The sequence below is a fragment of the Sceloporus occidentalis genome, unplaced genomic scaffold, assembly GCF_023333645.1.
Source record: "Sceloporus occidentalis isolate IW3139 unplaced genomic scaffold, rSceOcc1.0.p SCAF_7, whole genome shotgun sequence".
Classification (NCBI taxonomy): domain Eukaryota; kingdom Metazoa; phylum Chordata; class Lepidosauria; order Squamata; family Phrynosomatidae; genus Sceloporus; species Sceloporus occidentalis.
In genome coordinates this window covers 20,637,995-20,656,753 of record NW_028316987.1, presented here as the reverse complement: position 1 = coordinate 20,656,753, position 18,759 = coordinate 20,637,995, and the positions used below count along the sequence as shown (strand labels likewise).

General features: G+C 37.8%; 1 protein-coding gene across 2 annotated transcripts in view; it reads right to left on the bottom strand.

Moving 5' to 3' along the window:
- LOC149309383 (ubiquitin-like modifier-activating enzyme 6) overlaps window positions 1-18,759 on the bottom strand; it is a 53,475-nt gene that overhangs the window by 8,553 nt on the left and 26,163 nt on the right. For both annotated transcript variants that reach the window (XR_016281899.1, XM_089532327.1), the window contains exons 14-27: window positions 17,189-17,332; window positions 15,964-16,031; window positions 14,578-14,656; window positions 13,964-14,044; window positions 13,022-13,099; window positions 10,449-10,630; window positions 9,483-9,588; window positions 8,898-8,987; window positions 8,594-8,674; window positions 7,660-7,788; window positions 6,271-6,322; window positions 6,111-6,174; window positions 1,672-1,741; window positions 211-282 (exon numbers count right to left, since the gene is read on the bottom strand). Coding sequence is in view for 1 of the 2 variants with exons in the window: in XM_089532327.1 (XP_089388453.1) it covers window positions 211-282; window positions 1,672-1,741; window positions 6,111-6,174; window positions 6,271-6,322; window positions 7,660-7,788; window positions 8,594-8,674; window positions 8,898-8,987; window positions 9,483-9,588; window positions 10,449-10,630; window positions 13,022-13,099; window positions 13,964-14,044; window positions 14,578-14,656; window positions 15,964-16,031; window positions 17,189-17,332 (1,296 nt within the window). In the remaining variant the exon portion in view is untranslated. The remainder of the gene's footprint in view (window positions 1-210; window positions 283-1,671; window positions 1,742-6,110; window positions 6,175-6,270; window positions 6,323-7,659; window positions 7,789-8,593; window positions 8,675-8,897; window positions 8,988-9,482; window positions 9,589-10,448; window positions 10,631-13,021; window positions 13,100-13,963; window positions 14,045-14,577; window positions 14,657-15,963; window positions 16,032-17,188; window positions 17,333-18,759) is intronic.

Below are 18,759 nucleotides of genomic sequence, written 5' to 3'. Positions count from 1 at the left end.
AAGGAACATTAAGAATTAGCTTTCACATTATGAATTCAAATGTTCAGCATACTTCATGGACAATATTATGTCTGTTGTTATGATACTGGGGGAAAAATAGGAATCTAGCTTCAGAACCTTTGGCAAAAATGCATACAGGGAGAGTAAATGAACCTATTATCAAAGAAAATGGAAGAATAATGACATACATTATGTAGCTATTAAACTTACCTTGTTAGAAGGTCGAAATTCTTGTACCTTCAGCCCAGAAATTATTTTTAAAATCATTTCTTCTGACATATCCTGCATTTTATTGAAAATAATAGTGACAGTTTTGAATTATGCAAAACCACACATCATGTGCTCCTCAACATCAGACCCAGCAACATCTTGGACTGCCTGAAGGAAGAGGCCCCTCCCTCCTCAACTGTCATCTCGGCCTCAGAGGGAGCCATCAGGCAGACCCAGCAACATCAGGGACTGCCTGAAGGAAGAGGCCCCTCCCTCCTCAACTGTCATCTCGGCCTCAGAGGGAGTCATCAGGCAGACCAGCAACATCTTGGACTGCCTGAAGGATGAGACTTCTCCCTCCTTTAACTGTATTTTGTACACCGCTATGATCATCGCGGAATAGCGGTCTATAAATAAAACATATTATTATTATTATTATTATTATTATTATTATTAAGTCTCCCTTACCCAAACTAAAAAAGAAATGCAAAGAATTCACCTTTGAATAAGTTAATCATGTTTACCAGCCAATTTCAAACTTCTGAAGGAAATGTACAATTATTTAAGTATGGCTCAGTAGAAAAAAATCCTAGATAACATTTCTCTAACATCTGAACTGCTTGCAGTTCTTGCATACGTTTTTAAAAATGAATGCGAACAGTTTGTAATACTCATGGATAACCTAACACATCTTTGTTGCTTTCACATTAGATAAGACATTAATTACATATATTTAGTGTGTGTGTGCACGCGCGCGCGCACACACACTATATATATATATATATATATATATATATATCACATATGTACATATATATGTGTGAGTATATGGACTAAATCTGCAGATTGTGGGCCCGAACAGACAGACCAAAATAAAGCTGCTTCAGGTCACTTTGGGGGCATGCTGTTTAAATGAAACACACATCTTAAGAGGCCAGAAGCTGCACCAAAGCCGCACTCCAGTCCTTCAGGCTTCCAAGGACTCATCATAATTTAAATAGCATACCTCCAAAGTAGCCCAAAGCAGCATTATTTTGGCCTGTCTGTTCAGGCCCTAGCTTATTTACAGCTGATATTTAGCAAATGCATTCTTACATTTAGAAAAAGGGCAGGAAGCAAATGTGTACAATAATAACAACTATCACCACAATAACAACCTCACAACAGATAAGATCTGGAAGGGGGGGGGGAAATTATCACAAGAACCAAAACATTCATCTTAGAAAAATAACTGCCTCAGAACTGTTTCAAGGCATCTCTAGATATGTTTAAAATTCTTAAAAAGATAATCCATTTGCAACAAACAGCAACCAAAATGCTTTAACTAAAGGCTGTATTTTGAAGAATTTTTTTCTTTATATATAAAAAAGTGTTTGATTGTTCAAGATTTTTTAAAAATTAAAAATATCATTAAATGTCCAAAAAAATGCAAGTGCATCTATCCTTCTTCAGGATACTTACCTTTTCTGTAAAAGGGACACAGTAAACTGCTGCAAATAGTTTTGCTGTACTCAGTATGAAACTATAATGCCTGGAGGGGAAACAAACCAACAAGAGATTGGGGTATTTTTCTCTTTTTCTACAGTCATGCATACTACACAAACATTGACTTACCATGTAATATGTTTGTTTTCAGTAATGGAGATGGAGACATCCTATATCATAGGTTATGTTCCTTTGATCAGTTCCAAGAGGCTGGAGCACTGCCAGGGGGAAGTAACCCCTCTGTAACTCCAGACCCAAAACTGGTGCAAAACTGAATAATAATAACAACTTGAATATGGAAAAAGCAGGTCAAAAAAAGGAGAACAAAAAGAATAGTCAGGACTGACTGAAATAATCAGTCCCCATAAGGAACCTAACTTTGTTAGACTAATCCTCAGTTCGGGGTGGAAATGATGTCTCCACTTCAATCGCTGAAAACAAACATATCACAAGGTAAGTCAATGTTCATTTTTACAGCGATGGAGAGGAGACATCCTATATGGTGGTATATTCCAAAGCTTCCCCTAACAGGGTGGGAGAACTGAGGAATATCAGTGTTTGATGATGGAGCCTTTGAAGACTGGTAGGTAACCAAACAGTAATGGCATATACAGTAAAAGTGGAAGGTGATGACCACGTTGCTGCTCTACAGATGTCAGAAAAAGAAGGATTAGCTGAGGTTGCAGCACTGCGTGTGGAATGAGCAAAAATGGTACCAGGTAGCATGATAGCATCTAGAGATACAGGACCTATCTGGAGAGAGTAGTGGAAGAAACGTTTTTGCCAGTAGTAGTTGAACAGGACACAAACAGTCTGTCACTAAGTCTAAAAGGACTGGTGTAATTGATGTAGATGTGCCCTCATACATTTGGCTGGAAATGGGACCTCTAGGTTGTTGAAAGCTGGTCTTGGAAATAATTCTTTCTTTCCCTGGGAAAGGATGGAGCCTGAGGGCTTGGATGTATAGGGACCTCCAAAGAGGTCCAGTGTCCTAATGGCCCCTTTTAACAGTATAGCAAAATCGTCAGGCTGGAAAAGTCTGGATGAGCTGTAGGTAGCCAAGAAAGCTTCACTTCCCCCTGGGACAGTTCTCCCTCTTCTCTCTTGAGTCTGCATGCGACTGATAAAAGGCATCCTCACCCTCATCAGAGGAGTGAGAGGAGATCATAAACACCAGATTCCCATGGCGCTTGCATGTGGGAGGTTTGGGCGTGAACTTGCCCTGCTCAGAATCTGGAATGGCCAAGCTGATATGCAGGACAAGGATGAAAGGAAGGAGGAGGAGCACTCTCTGTCCCTGTTGTCCCGGCTTTGTTTGGGACTCTATCACCGTGGGCCCCTTGGTCTTCCGCCTATATGGTCAGGGAGGCTGAGAGAATGTTCCTCAAGAGGCCTCTGCCTGACATCTTTCCATGTTGGATTGCAGAGCCACGAGGGAAGAGAGAGGAGCCACAACCTTGGGATTGAGGATCTGTGAAAGGGCCCCCAAATTACTCACCCTCCTGAGGGACAAGCCATCCTCCGCCATGTGCTCCCAATCTCAAGAGCATTGGCTGCAGGTGGGAGTGGCAGTAATTGGAGACGAGAGATTTCCCTCCTCCCTAAGTGTCGCCGTGGCCGCAGCACGCAGCTCCCCTGAGGCCTGGGGATTGGCTGCACTGCAAACTTGTGCAGCTGTGATTGTTCAGGGTTCCCCCAACATCCATGGGCTGTTGGAGTCCTGGGAAGACATGATCTAGCCCTTGGTGTCCCAAGGGGTAGGGAGAAAGGCTAGAAAGGCAAGGAAAGAAGGCAGAAAGAAGGTTTTTGTTTTGTTTTTTGAGAATAGAAAGAATTTAAAGTCAAAAGAAAAAACGGGGTCCAGGAGGAAGAAAGGGACCAGGAAGGACGCAAATTGAGCAAGCAAGAAACGAAAGCAGACCTAGTTGGAGCAAGGCAGGAACTAGACTGGAGTTACATAGGGGTTACTCCCCTAGTGGCAATCAAGTTAAAAGATTCTACTTCCTACCTCTTGGAGTGGATCAAAGGAACATAACCCATCATATAGGATGTTTCCTCTCCATCGCTGGAAAAAACCCCAACTACTTAACATCTGTCCTCATCAGGTAAGGTGAAGACATTCATGGAGAAAGCCTTCTTACATCAGAGGGCTGAAGGAGCAAGCGTATCTCTGAGAACACCATTAATCTATTCATTTTTTTCTCAAAGTACTTACCAAATTAAGCATAGATTGCATTGAGTGAAATTTCAACTAAAGAATCTGTTCAGACTATTTTTATAGATAAATATTTAGGAACAGTCTATAGTTGTATAATACAAAAGTATAAGACAAGGGTCCCAAACGCTATCCACCTAAATAAGATATGTACTTAGAACAAAAGGAAGAAAAGGGATCTTATTTGTAGCTAAAGCAATAAGATCGTCTGACTACTGAACAATAAAAGCTCTCTCCATGCTTGGAATATAAGTCACCATGACAAGCTTATAGCAGTATTACAAGCAAGGAGGATCCAACTATGTTCAATTACATGCTATAGTAATATACAGTAATTTAAAACAACATACAGTAAACCCTTCTCATCTGCAGATGTTTGGTTTCAGCTCCCACCCCCCACGGGGAAAAATATGGATGCCCAAGTCCCATATTCTTCAATGGATGGCAATATGTGCACATCCATGTCAGTGCACCCACAAGCACACACTGCCATTGAATATCATGCATGCTGAGTTGTAGACACGCCAATTTGCAGATAGCTAGCCTACTGACGTGGCAGGCCAAAACATTTTTTTATAAATGACAATGTTTTTTCTCATACAAAATTAGTGTGTTGAAATACAACCAACCAGACTGGGGTAACCACAGATGAGACCCACCGTTGGAAGATTTTTGCATTCTCTTTCCGCCTCCTTAAATAGATAGGGATTTCCTGCATACAAACTCCTCCCTTTCTCTCATTCAAACTAACCATGTGACTTAGGTCACTCCCTCTTTGGGATTAACAGACATTCACTCAAAGATTTTCAAGTGGCCCGTTCCAATCTTCCTGCTCTCTCAACTTTCTTTTGAAAGATGGTGAGATAAAGATTTCTTTTCTACCTGAACTATTCATTAGCTAGATTAAGATATCACCTTTATGTAAATATAGATTAAAGCAATTAGTAAACTTTTGTTTTGAACTACAAGCTACTTGTGTTATTTTTGAGTCAGACTCAGTTTGTATGGAAGCACAGTTAGACAAAAGCACATTTCTGCTATTCTGCAGTTTTAAAGCTAGACTCTTAACAGGCTTGGCTTTGATATTTTGATATTTAAATAAATTACCCTCACCCACACCATATGCCACAATTGATTTTTGCCCATTCAACCATACTAGGTTTGATAGTTTCTTCTTCAACATCTATTTTTAAACAAACTTTGGATAGCTTAGATATCATCCCCTTATTATCTTTACCTTCATTCATTATTATCATGTCCAATTCTGTTTTTTCCATTGTTATTCCATATTGTTTCATATCATCTTTAAATCTCCCTAAAAGCTGCCTATATGTAAACCAACCCATATCTATTCCCTCCTGTATCAATTGTTCCCTGCTTTTCATTTGTATCCTTCCATTCACATTTTCCACCAAATCTTTATATATCAACCATCCCGTCTATTAATTTACCTCTCTTCATGAAGGCTTCATGTGGTGACGCCCATAACGGGATATGTCTATAGATTTTTCCTTTATATTTGGCCCAGATTCTTAATAGAGCTCTTCTTAATATATGGTCATTGAATTCTTTATTTTGTATTAATTTACCATACCATAGGTATGCGTGCCACCCGTATCTAATGTTGAAGCCTTCCAAGTTTAGCAAATTTTCATTTTCCAATTTAATCCAATTCATAATCCATTCAAGGCAATTTGCATGAAAATATAGTCTTAAATCTGGGAGTGACAGGCCTCCTCTTTCCCTTACATCCACCATTATCTTCCACTTTATTCTTGATTTCCTTCTCGACCAGATGAATTTCTGTAGATCCTTCCTCCATTGATTAAAAACTTTCTCATTTAGTATCACTGGCAGATTTTGATAATAATACATTAATTTAGGTAAAATATTCATCTTTATTAAAGCAATTTTTCCCATCAAAGATAATTTCAGTTTAGACCATTTTAACAGTTTCTTTTTTTATCTCCTGCCATGTTTTCTTATAATTGTTTTCAAATAGTTCTGAGTTCCGATTAGATTTTTTAAAAAAATAAAAAATGAAAATGAAAACACTAACATCCTGCTCTATACCACAGGATTTCAGGAGAAAATATAAGTAAAATCAAAATACACCAATATTAGATTGATTCTGTAACCTCAGAAACATATAATATAAAGTCCCTTGCAGCTTAGTAAGAAAATAGATACATTTACTTACAAAGGGTCATTGAAATCAAATTGTATTGGAAAAGGCGGCCTCTTTGGTGATTGCCAAAACAAACCTGTTGAGTTGAAAGAAAATAATTTTTAACTTGAAAAGCAATGCCGTGAAATACTATACATTAGTCAAAATGTACTTAATAATTTAATGCACTTACTGCCATCTTTTAATCGTGTATCAATGGGAAATGAATGAAGTAACTGGAGAGCCTAGATGAGGGAAAAAACATTTAATATAGCTAATGTTACGTGACTATCTTTTGGCCCCATTAAGCTATGTTAAATTCAAGCTTATTTTTCATAAAAAGGAAAAGGCCTTTTTGCTAACTATTAAAATACACCATTTCAGAACTCCCCCTGGAAAATTCCTCCTTATGCCATATCATTATGAGCTCTAAACTCTGGACTATAATGGCATTGAAGATATCCTCATGTTTCTGCAGGCTGCTCTAGCAAAAGTCTGAGCACTAACACCATCAAGTGCTGTTTTTAGTGGCTCTCAATAATGTTCTGGGACACAAAGATGAGGACCCGCTACCAAATCCCCCTGTGGATCATCCTTTCTTACCTAAAATATCAACCCAGTGTTTCCTGTGTTCATGAGTCATTCATGTCCTGACTCAAGCATTCATTGAAAATGCAGAGAACCTCCCTTTCCCACTGTGTCCCTGGTGGCTAGAACCTCAGCACTGTGGTTATATGATCTGGATGCCCTTCATTGTCCAACATGCTGTTTATGGGTTCTAAAAAAGATGGACCATTTTTCCTCTTCTAGTCCAGTGCTGGAAGCAGGGCAGCCTCTTCCCATAAAACCTGTTTTACAAGATGGACCTGCCTACTGACAAAGTTGAAGAACAGCATACAGCAATCCCAGAGAAGGAGAAATCACACACACACACAAAATATTTTCATTTTTACTCCTATACACTGTTTAAAATGTTGAAAATGTTCACAGGCCTGAACAGCCTAGATTTCCATTATTTTCAACTGAAAACTTAAAAACCAAAACCAAAAAACAACCCACATCTGGAGTCCTGGTGGTGCAGTGGTTAAATGCCTGTACTGCAGCCACTCACTCACAAACCACAAGGTTTTGAGTTCAATACCAGCCAGGAGCTCTACAGCTGACTCAGTCTGGCATCCTTCCAAGGTTGCTAAAATAAGTACCAAGTTGGGGGCAATTAGCTTGCACACTGTAAACCGCTTAGGGAGTGCTTGAGCGCACTGATCAGCAGTATAGAAATGTACTTGCTATTGCTATCTGTTTAACTGCTATTCTATGGAAAGTCACAGAAACAGGGAAATATTGCTGACTGAAGTATTCCCCAGCAGTTGTTTATAATATTGGTTATTTTAATTACTTTATTAGTCCAATGTGTGTTTCAATTGTTATATTGTATGCTGCTCTGTAGAAAAGCTTTTTTTAAAAAGCAGCATTCAAAATTGGAAAAATAGATATGCTTAAAGCATTTCAGTTTTATTTTTTCTTCACATTGTTAACTTGATATTATCAGACACTGGAATTAAAACATAGATCATATACTTACCTTATGATTAAAATATTTCTCAAATTTTAGTCTTGCTAATTCAACACATTGGGGCCAGCTTCTTGGTCTTCTACTGAGACACTTGATCACCTGGAAAGAACCTTCCAAGCTCTCTCCTGACTTTATTCTCTAGGGAAGGAAACAGGGACGAGGGAAAGAAAACTGGAAAGGTTAGGGCCATGTCACGTGTCAGTAAGCACATTTTTACCACCACATTATGTATTAGTGGAGTATTGTAGCCAATCCTAGTTACCCCAAGCACATATGCACATTGTATGAGAATTACCCAGTGTTTTAGTCTGCCCACATTGCTGTAAAATGGGGTAAATTCTTTCTAGTGGTAGCTAGGTATGCCTCCAGTCATTATAAACAAAATGTGTAAAACTTATTCTCATACACAAAGCTGCTCCTATTCTATTAAACTACCACTATTCAGTGTCTTTGAAGGTGTCCAAAACACACTTTAGAAACAAATTTCGTCTCATTCACATTCCACCTAAGGAAGAAATCAATGTAACTCTACTTCAGATTTTGGTTTACCCAACTCACATGAGTGTCCAGTAAAACAAATCAGTACTACCAACAACCAAGTCTACCAAGGAATTCCAAAAGAAAATCAGCATATGTTGTATAGACTACCGCAAAGTACATAAATCATGAAAGCTATGGAATGCCCTTAAAAATATGGGAGTGCCACTTTACGTGTTAGTCCTGATGAGAAATAGGACAAGAAGCTACTGTTAGAAAACAGAGAAAGAGAATGGTTTCCAACTGGCAAAAATATCAGGCAAGGCTGCATCCTTTCACCCTATCTGTTCAACATATATGCAAAAAGTATTAAATGAAGAGCAGGCTTGGACACAGAAAGAGGAGGAGTGAAAACAGGAAGGAAGGATAAATTCTAGAGTAGTCTCATCATAAAGTATACTATTACCTGTAACACTTCTTCAGCTGATGAGTATGTCTGCCAGAACTTGTTAAACAGGGAAGGCTTGTGTGAAAAAGCACTTTCAAACTAAAATTTAAAAAAGGGGTTATGAGAAAACATTACAGACTACATTTCCCACCCAACTTCACCCTCAGTGGGTAAAACAGGATAAAATTCTGTCCCACTCTTGTAATTCAGGAGGGCATGATTGTGCTCTTGGTGTTTTTCCCATGCACTTTAACATATCGTCTGTAAGTCAATTTCCCAATTAATTGTGCCCATGATATATCTTGTTGATAACAAAACTTACCTTGTCTCTTGCCCACTGTATTGTGTGCTCAGTAGCAGCTGGGAAAGACTTCAATGTACAAAATGGTATTTCCTCTTCAGGTGGATCTCGCTGCATGCAATAAATAAACAAACAAATAAATATTGAATCTGTTTTTTGAATTAGTATTCATGTGTTTTAATTGCAAAATGAATTATTTCAATCACCAGATCAACTCCTACCTTTGGAAGTAATTCAATTCATAAAAGAACTGTACAGTACTGCACATGAAAAACAATCAGCTCTCAAATATAGACCCAAATTAAAACTGAGAACTGAAATACTGTTCTAAAATATTATTTTTTCAACTTTCAGAGAATATTATTTTTTCAACTTTCACAAAAGACCACGTACAAAAAAACCAGTACATCACACTGGGCTTACCCAAACCTTCAAGTGAAGCAAATCGTTGAAACTACAACATATCCACAGAAATATCTCACAAATATCATGGACTTTAAAGTAAGAGCTTTGGTAGCTAAAAGGCAGTTTCTACTTGCAAAAGAATTAAAGAAGAGTCACAGATACACCAAACAAGTCAACTGCTCTCATGGCATGAACACTTACATGACTGTTGTATGACTCTGTTAGATGGGGCAGAATGACTTCAGTATGCCCTTTAGTTCCCATGGTTCCTGAGTCTAAAAGAGGGCGCAGGTTTGCTAGGCAGCGACTACATGGAGAGGGCAGAGGATTTTTTTTAAAAAAATGAATGTGTGAGAATAGCATACATGGAGTAGGGAAAAAGGAAAAAAAAACATATTACCCCCTGATTCATTTATAGTGGTATGAGTACCGGATTAGGGCTCCAGAATTCAAATCCCCACTCTTCCACAAAATTCCACTGGATGGCCTTGGGCAAATCACACTCTCTCAGCTTCAAAGGAAGGCAATGGCAAACCTCCACTAAATAAATCTTGCCAAGAAAACTCTATGACAAAGTTGCCATAAGTCAAAACGACTTGAGGGCATACAACAACTAAGAACAACAACCAAGCATTTGGTATAAACACAGAAATGCCTTAGAAGTCCTGGTAAAATTACAAGACATGAATCCAAACTAGTAATAATAATAATAATAAACCATTTATTTGTATCCCGCTTTTCCTAGAGGTCAAAGCGGTTAACAACAATCAAAAATTATGACCGAAGCCATAGTACAGTATAAAACAGTTAAAAAATACAATTACAGACACACTAAAATTATCTAGATATAACACAGTTAAAAAGCTGCTAGTAAGAAAAGCTGCTACAATAAAACTGTCAAATACAGTATTCTATCTCAAAGCTGCCACACTCTGGTCAACGAACAAATGACTTGTGATATTGGTAGAAACATAAGACAGTACACTGAAATATAGATTGGAAGTGGGTTTGTAAACCAGAGTTTAAGGTGACATGTTTTGAACCATAGCTTACACTGATGTGCGTATCATGTGAAACCATCATAAATGGCAATAACACAAAAAAGAAACTATGACAGGAGAAAGGGAGAGAATACTAGAAAAAATGCAACATGCACCATATACTTACCTGTCAATATATCTCCTCGCTTCGACATTGTCTAATGCAGTTACAACCACATCTTGCTTGGTATAGAAGTCATCATTGTATATGTTTTCAGTAGCAGGACATACTTTGTTAAGATATGAGTCTATCTTCATCTGAGAGTTGATGCTAAGTGTTGCAGCTGCTGCAGTGTAACTTTTAGGTTTCTGATCAAATTAAAATATTTTAAGTATGGTTACTGTTTGCCCTAGATACAAAAAACTCTTAATACACAATAGACCCTTAGTATCTGCTGGGGTTTACTTCCAGGAACCTCCCCACACCCCATGGATACCAAAATCCATGGATGTTCCAGTCCTGTTATATACAGTGACATAAGGACAAATTATATCATATTATCAAGGACAAATAATGTGATAATAATCATACTATTGTATCAATGTATTACCACCTTGGAAAAACCTGCAATGCTCAAGCAAAGTTAAAGGCAGTAAAAAAAGAGGAAGACCACATCACAGAAGGTTGAATCCAATCAATGAAGCCAGAGTCTTAAACCTGCAGGACCTCAGCAAGATGGTTGGTTACCAGGGCTCTTGGGAGTTTCCCAATCATGATGTCCCCATGGGTAAACTTGACAACAAATAACAGTATATCAAGATTTAATTGATCAGGTTCTGTTATGCAGCTGATGCAAATAGTTTCTAAAATATTACATTATTTTGTTGGAAAGGTATGGGGGCTTTGATAACTTTTCTCACATTTACAGTTGGCCCACCACATTTGCGGGTATCAGATTTGCAATTTTGACTATTTGCAACTTTGTAGTTGCTGCTTAACAAGGTCAACCTCTTCACTCTCCCTCCTCCCCCTTCTTCCCAGACAGCCAAAAACATACATTCCTGTTTTGCCAAACTTTGCATCCTCCTCATTTCCAACAACCTTCCCTTTGAATCCAATGTTTGGAGTGACCCACCAGGAGGATCCAACTTCTCTCCCCTCCTGCTCCTCCTCCCCCTCTCTCCTGGCCAGATTAAAGCAACACTGTACGTTCTCTTTGTGATGATGACTGCAAATATAAGATTCAGGATGGAAAGATTTTGGAATTGAGGAGAATGCAAAGTTCATCAAAGTGGTGAAGATTTGGTGTTGCTTTTGTCTGGCCGGGGGGGGGGGGGGCGGGGGGAGGAGAGAAGGTGGATCCTTTGTAGACATCAGACTGATAGTGGAAGTGCTTTAGAAATGTGGGAGAGGCTATGTGTTTCATGGTTGCAAAGAGAGTTACGGGTAGTGCTCTTGGTGGGAGAGGACTCTTTATCATTCATGTTGGGGGGGGACATATTCACTGTTTTTCCAATTTTGTGGGGGTATTTGGCCCCTAACCTCCACGACTGTGGAGGGGTGACTGTGCTGTTTTGTAAGTTGGCCATCTCTAACACTAAACACTGCAGATGTAGAATGTTCCCTAACTAGTAAGTTTCACAGCAAGATTTCCCTTTTTAGGAACAACTTGTCTTCCCTGAATTCTCCTCCTTGGTTTTGAGATTTTAAGAGCAAATGATATGAATGAATGAATGAATGAATCTTTATTTGTATACCGCTATTCCAATGATCACAGCGGTTTACAATCAGTTAAAATATAATACAACAAATCCAATAAAAGAAATCCCCCCACATTAAGCAATAAAATACAACAATAAAAATATCCATCATTCAATCACCTTTTAAAACCATTAAAACTAATAACAGCAATAACCCCAAAGACATCCATTACATTACAATTACAACAGCATAAAGGAGAAGAGTGGAATTAAGGGACATGGGGGAAAGCAAGGCGGAAAAAATGAGTCTTTAGGTTTTTTCTAAAAGACTCTAGGGAGGGGGCTGAGCGGAGCTCAACAGGGAGAGAGTTCCAAGCCTGCCAAGTGTTCCAAGTGTTGTTTACATATTATCTAAAAATTAAATATTTGGCATTTCATTGAGCAATTCTAAATATTCACTTATGTTTTGGTTCATTTTTATAGAAACAAAGAACACTTAAGACATAAATAAAACTCTTAGTCATTTTATTTGCAGAATATGCCTCATGTTCCAGGGAGCATTTGGTCTGAGCAACCAATGAATTAAACCAGATTCTTGTAACGCTGGTAATGTTTTAGTTTTTTCTACCTGTTTTCATTTTTTTTAACTAATATTTTAATACGATCATTACTTGCCTTGAGCATCCATTTCAGAGATGGAAAAATGGGATACAAACCAATATAGTGCTGATAATTACTATCTGTAGTACTAAATAGTAACTGTGTGCTATCTAGCTCAGGCAGTAATCTGTCCTGGACATGCTATCCAAGATCCTTTTAAATGAAGATGTCTAAAATTTATCCTGTAATGTTCCAATGCTTGTGTACTGTCAGCAAGTTATAGATGTGGACTTAAAGTTAACAATTTCTTCATCAAAGAGGAAGACAAAGTTAACTTCATGTACCTAATGCATACGGAAACTTACTTTTCCAGTTTCATTAAAATAACTTTTCCACAACCAAACTTGATATTTTCTTTAAAATCCAAAACTACCATTTGTCCTTATCACTCCAACATACCTGTATGTGATGTGGTCGAAAAAGGAACTGCCTATTTAAGTTGGACTTTTCTATTAAATCTGGATCTGTAATTGTGACCTGTAGTAGGTTGGAAAAACAGAAAGGTGAAATTAGAAGTTACGCTTAATATTGCCAAACCAATGACATGTTTCACAGTGAGAATCAATCCTGGAAATCCACCTTACTAGCAATACAGAAACTTTAAATGTTTAAATAGAATATTCCCAGTGTACTATTCCTTCACATTTAACTGTCCAAGTAATTGGATTATGAATAATCTTTTTTTGTCCAGAATTTAATTAATTTTTTCCAAAGACTGTATCTACACAATGTCATAAATTTAGGCTGATAAAAATTGGGATTCACCAACAATCCTACAAAGATTACCAAAATTGCTGCAGTAGCTCAACTCTATCTTTGGTAAACCCACAGCCCAAGATACCTTGGTTACTAAAAGTGTGCAAAAAGAAGAAACTCAACATGGAAATAAGAGTTAGTATGATCCAAAAAATGTACTTCTCAGAAAACATCCTGTTCTACAGTGAAATTAGCAAGACAGAGCTTCCCATGCCTGCTTATTTTAACCAATTCTATCTTATATTATTAACTATTGTTTTATACGGTTTCATTGGCAGGTTTCATTTTTATTAATTTGATCATTTGTATGTACAGCACTGTGTACATTACCAGTGCTATAAAAATAAACTAAAATACAGTGCGCCCTCCTCTTACTCGGGGATCTGTTCCAGATCCCTCCGCGGAAGGGGAAATCAGCGTATGCTGAAGCCCCATAGGAACTAATGGGGCTCACACCCATGGCACCAAAACTCAATCTGATCTGCTTTGTAAACTGCATGGGGGGGGGGGGGGGAGAACCAAGACAAATGGAAATAGGATTGGAAATATAAAATTTTATATTTATATATGAAATATAAAACTTACCATGCCCCTTTCTTGGCCAGTGCCAACACCAAGGAGTGCAAAGTTTTTTAACATTTCACAGCCTATTGCACCACAACCAACCTATAAAATAAAATAAAAGGACAAAGTTCTCACATTTGAAAACTTTCATCAAGCAAAACACAGTTATACTTCTCCCTTCCCCCCAACACCGGGACACAAAAAATATTAAAAATATACATTACTGGGCCTGAAAGTACATGTTATCTACTGGATATAACCTTTAGACAGCTTTTCACATAAAATGGAAGATTAAAACTAATTTAAATGGCAAACTGAAACACCCTCCAAGATCCGAAGCCACCAAATCTTGCACTGAAATATAAATTTAAGTAAAATAATTAATTCATACTATGGAAAGCATCACTTCAGCCCATGTTTAGCTATTTTGTATCTTTTAAACTACAATTATAAGATTTGCAGGAAAAGTACATTAAAAATTCTGATTAATGAACAAGGCAGTGACAGCTAAAATATTTGTTCAATACTGCTGTAAAATGTAGTGCAGGACACCACCCAAAAGAGGACAGTTAGATCTCACCATTCTTACATTTAGAAAATCATCATGCCAGTCTCATTCTACAAGCCATACTTACCAAGAAAACATTCAGATTTTGCAATTTCTGGCACAAGGAGTCTCCAATGCAGGCTCTCAAGGCATCATATCTATCGCCCCTGATGCAGACAAATTTGATTTGAAATGACAGTGGTAAACAGAAAGAGAACAGAAAGAGAAAGAAACAGAAAGAAAGTAGGGGAGGGATTTTTTAAAAATTCAGAATGACGGACCAGCTTGTATACGCAATTATTTCAGTATCAGATCAATGTAAACAACCCATAGACTGCATGCAATCCAGACAGCTCATAGTAAGTGCCACTTCACTACATCCCCTGCTTCTCCTTGATGCTGTTTAGATGGTTTTGTAAGAGTATACTTCTACTATGATTCAACTGTCATAGGAACATCCTGGGGAATCACAGGATTTACAGTTTGGAAAGAAGTATTTAGAATTCTCTGACAGACAGCCCCACCAAACAACACAGAATTCCATAGGATGTTGCCAGGGATTTTGGAATATTTTGGATTTTGGAATTCCAGCTAAGGGAAACTCAACCTGTACCATTCCTGTTCTCTCAGCAGAGTTTGTTTCAATGGGTTATAAAGCAAACAGTTTCCTTTTTGCTCTTAAAAATCTGTACACAAATTATAAAATTCTGGTACAATTTTTTTTACTAATGTTCAGCCAAATAACTGATCAAACTGTCAAACCCAACCCAAAAATAGTCTTTTTATCTTTGTTTACTGATCAAGGTATGGTACTGAAATACAGAGGATCAATAAACTTTGTATATCCAGTGGTAAGACTGGAAATTGCTCTACAATGGAAATCTTTGGATAGTATCTCAATAGAGGCATAGATGAAAGTGCATTAATGGAAAAGCTAACTTCCTCTGTTCATGATACAAAAAAACAAACAAACAAACGGAAAACATACTTTTGCAATGTTTGAATGTCATTCATTGTTAATAATTTATTAATAATTCACTAGATTTTGCTCTCCTGACAGGACCACATGTTAATTTACAAAGTCACCTAATTTCCATAGGAACCCAGGTTCAGTTATGTAATCTAGTTTGGATTTTGCAACAGACATATTTGTTAATGTTCATTATTACAATTTTAAGGGTGTTTTTTTAAAGCACTATATGCCTTTGAATAGAGATGTGATGCAGTGGTTAGAGCACTGGATTGCAATTCATGGGCATGCCATACAAATCCCCATTCAGCCATGAAGCTGAAGCCAGCTGCTATTTCTCATGGGATCCTACTAACACATACAGTTGCTATGAGGATCAAGAGAGGCTCAATGTATGCTACACTGATGCCTTTGAAAAAGGGTGGGATATAAATGTAAATAAAGAAAATTAAATAATTACAAGAGCACAAGCAGCTTTATTGTAACATTCAAAACAATATTTACCTTGGAAGAAATTCTTCACCACTGGCTTTTTCTAGATATGGGACTAATTCTAATGCATCAATATAAAGCTAGAGGGAAACAAACAAATTAATTATCTACCATATCTATAAAATATACTCAGAATGAGAGAGAGAGAGAGAATATGTGAAAAATATTAAAACAAGACAGTAGAGTGGAATGGCAGCATTCTGTATCATGTCACTTCAGTTTGCAAAAATGGAGTTGTATTTATTAAAGCTATCACCCATAACAAGTTTATTACTAATGCACTAGGGACACAACTCTGCCAATTTTTTCTCTCTGATTTGTTCATTTACCAGAAGCATGATTTTAAAAATAATAATGAGGAAAGGTTCCCCTGGTCTAAGTTCAGAACTTTATTACCTCCAATTACAACCTCCACCTGATCAGCTCTTGACTATTTTATAATCTTCCGGCATGTTTGCAACCAGAGTAACACTAATCATGTTAATCAACACTAATCACTAAGTAACACTAATCACTAATCAAACAGGCTACAGCAGCAGTAATCCTAAACATAATTATCTGAAAAATAAACTTGATGTAAATCGGTAGGTCTTATTTCGGAGATCAATATTTGTGAGAAATATATTATTTCTCTCAAAGAAGCATAACATAAAGGGCAACCAAGATGAGAGCTGGGTAGCTTTAGGAAGAGAAGATTCAGAGGTGGTATGATAGTCATTTGAGGGGAAGTCATATAGAAGATTGAGCAAGCTGATATCCTGCCCCATTAGAAACTAGGGCACAAACCAATGGATTCAGATTTTAAGAAAAATTCCATCAAAAGATAAGGAAGAACTTCTGGATGGTAAGAGCTGCTCAACAGTGGAACAGACTGCCATGGACTTTCTTAGGTACAGCTTATTATTATTTAATTAATGTGATTTTAATTAATTAATTCCTTCTCATTTGTCCAATCAAGTAAATTTTGGTCTCGCTAAGTCCTCCAAAGTAGGATTGCAAGTTTAGAGGTCTCACTCAAGCCATAACTTGCCAATGAAAGCTGGCCTTCACTTAAAAATAAAATAATGAATTATATGCCAAAAGGGGAAAGGGAAGGGAAGCTAGTAGGGAAGTACAGAAGTAATTTTAATGTCTTCCAAATTATCAGGGAGAGGGTATCATCTGAATGTAATCATTGCTCACAAAATACTCACATCTCTAATGTTATGTAACCAAATCAAGAACAAAGAAAACTGACCCACTGTTGCAGAGGAGAAAACTTTCCTGTTACAGCTTTCAGGACTTCTTGACTGGCAACACCACCAAGTGCCGCTGTGAGGGGTGCCAAAGATCCTTGAGCCATCCTTGAGAGCCATTTCACAATGTCTTCATTAACCTGAGGCTACAATTTTGAAGGAAATAAGTAACATATCTGGAAATTAATATCAGTAAAAATCTGCACATTTTAACTGGTTTTATCAGTGAGCCATAAAATATAAAAGGACAACAGAACATATATGAGAGTTCATTATCCATCCAAATTCAACTCATGGCTTTGGCACAAAGATGGGCAATCTGCAACACTAGAACTACATGGAGGAGTTAGAACTGTAGACAGAAAACAGTGTTTTATGTAACAACATGATAGCCAAGATGTCAGTGTTCAAGCTAAGTAATCCCAAAGTGAAGTGAATACACATGTTATCATTTATAGCATTTTGAAAGTTTACCCAACATCAGCATACAACATATAACAAATTAGAGGATACTAGTATCACCCAATCATTAAACAGCAGTCATTATGCCATAACAGAAAATTACTAAGCTAGTACCAAGTGAAAACTATTTGTGTTGAACATTGGTCGTACATTTCAGATTTGCATTGTTTTTAGTGGAAAGCACCAATTAGTCAATAGTAGGGTTGGAATCCCCCTAACTGCATAGTTTGCTTTTCCTTGGGATTCTTAAAAGCTTAATAATTCTGCAGCCCAGTGGAGTCAATGGGGGGTGGGTGGCCAACACCAGGTGACACCCTAGAAAAGGGGTGAAACCCGGTCCGGCCCTCCTTCTGCTCTTGAGGCAAGGAAGGGGTGAGCAGGTTCCACCACAGTGGTGGCTCCCTCCTGAGGTGGAAGCCACTGCCATGGTGAATGAGAAGGGCATATGCACCCCTCCAGGCTTTACGAGGGTGGCAAAGGAGAAGGGAGAGTGTGCCCTTGTGTCCACCACCACTCCATTAGCACCCCCCCCCCCCGCCCAGCTGCACTAGGTAACACCTAGGATGGGTACACCACTGTCTATTTCTGCAGCTTTTAACCTTTTTCTTAGTAGGATAATTTTCCTTCAGCATGGTTCTATCTTATTTTGCTCTTTTCTGTGACCTTCTCCTTCACATTTAGATGTTTTAGTTTAGGCTGTCAATCAAATGCATGGTAATAATTAAATGAAATGCTGAGAACTGAAAAGCTGTATCCTGTCCTGTGTAAATCCAAGTAACTGCACTAACACTCTTCCAAACGGAAACACCTATTCCCAACAATTTTCAAACAAAAGACTCAGCTGTTCCCCTGTTCACCTAGAATCAATCACATCAAAAGCACAACTACAGATGAAAACAAAAATAAACTAAAAGAAAAACACCAAAGAATCTGCATTATTGTTTGCATACATTTAATTTTGTCTCCATTGGACTTATAGCCTTTCTATCCTTTCAAAATAATCCGCAAATCTGACCATGACATTTAGGTAGTCTCATCTTGGTACTGATGTGAAAAACAATAAGCTAAAAGATATATTGGCGGAGTACAGACCACTAGGGAGGCGTCTCTC